At 33.0% G+C, this 412-nt stretch overlaps 1 pseudogene across 1 annotated transcript in view; it reads left to right on the plus strand.

The window, feature by feature from the left end:
- Positions 1 to 305: 305 nt before the first annotated feature.
- The window catches only part of TEOVI_000910100:pseudogene, a 305-nt pseudogene continuing 198 nt past the window's right edge, over positions 306 to 412 (plus strand). Inside the window, exon 1 of the mRNA in view lies at positions 306 to 412. This exon is cut by the window's right edge and continues 13 nt beyond it. Within this exon, the coding sequence occupies positions 306 to 412 (107 nt within the window).

A 412-nucleotide genomic window follows, 5' to 3' on the forward strand; every position in this document is an offset into this window, starting at 1 on the left:
ACAAAGGGGGAAATATAGTAATAAATATTATTATTATCATTATTATTATTACTCTCGTTAGTGCTAGCAAAAGAAATATATATATTTGCCTTATTTGCACAAAAGAAGTCACACGCAAATATTCACTAGCGCAAGCAAACATAAGTTAAAATAAAGAAAGAAAAAAGGGAACACATTCATATAAAGATAAACTACAAAAACACAGCAGAGAAAGGAAGAAAAGTAGGATAGAAAGGGAAGGGGAAAAAGTAATTCCAAAAGAGTAAGAAAATAAATAAAAAGAAAAAAGAAAAAAGAAAATAAAAATGGGTTGCGGTGGCTCAACGACTTCCGTCACATTCATCAACGGCCGGCCGACTGTTCAGGGCGATGAAATTGCGAAGGGTTTTAATGAAGGAAATGGTCTCCTCTT

This window comes from Trypanosoma equiperdum (genome assembly GCF_001457755.1).
Source record: "Trypanosoma equiperdum strain OVI genome assembly, contig: ctg_1056, whole genome shotgun sequence".
Lineage (NCBI taxonomy): Eukaryota > Euglenozoa > Kinetoplastea > Trypanosomatida > Trypanosomatidae > Trypanosoma > Trypanosoma equiperdum.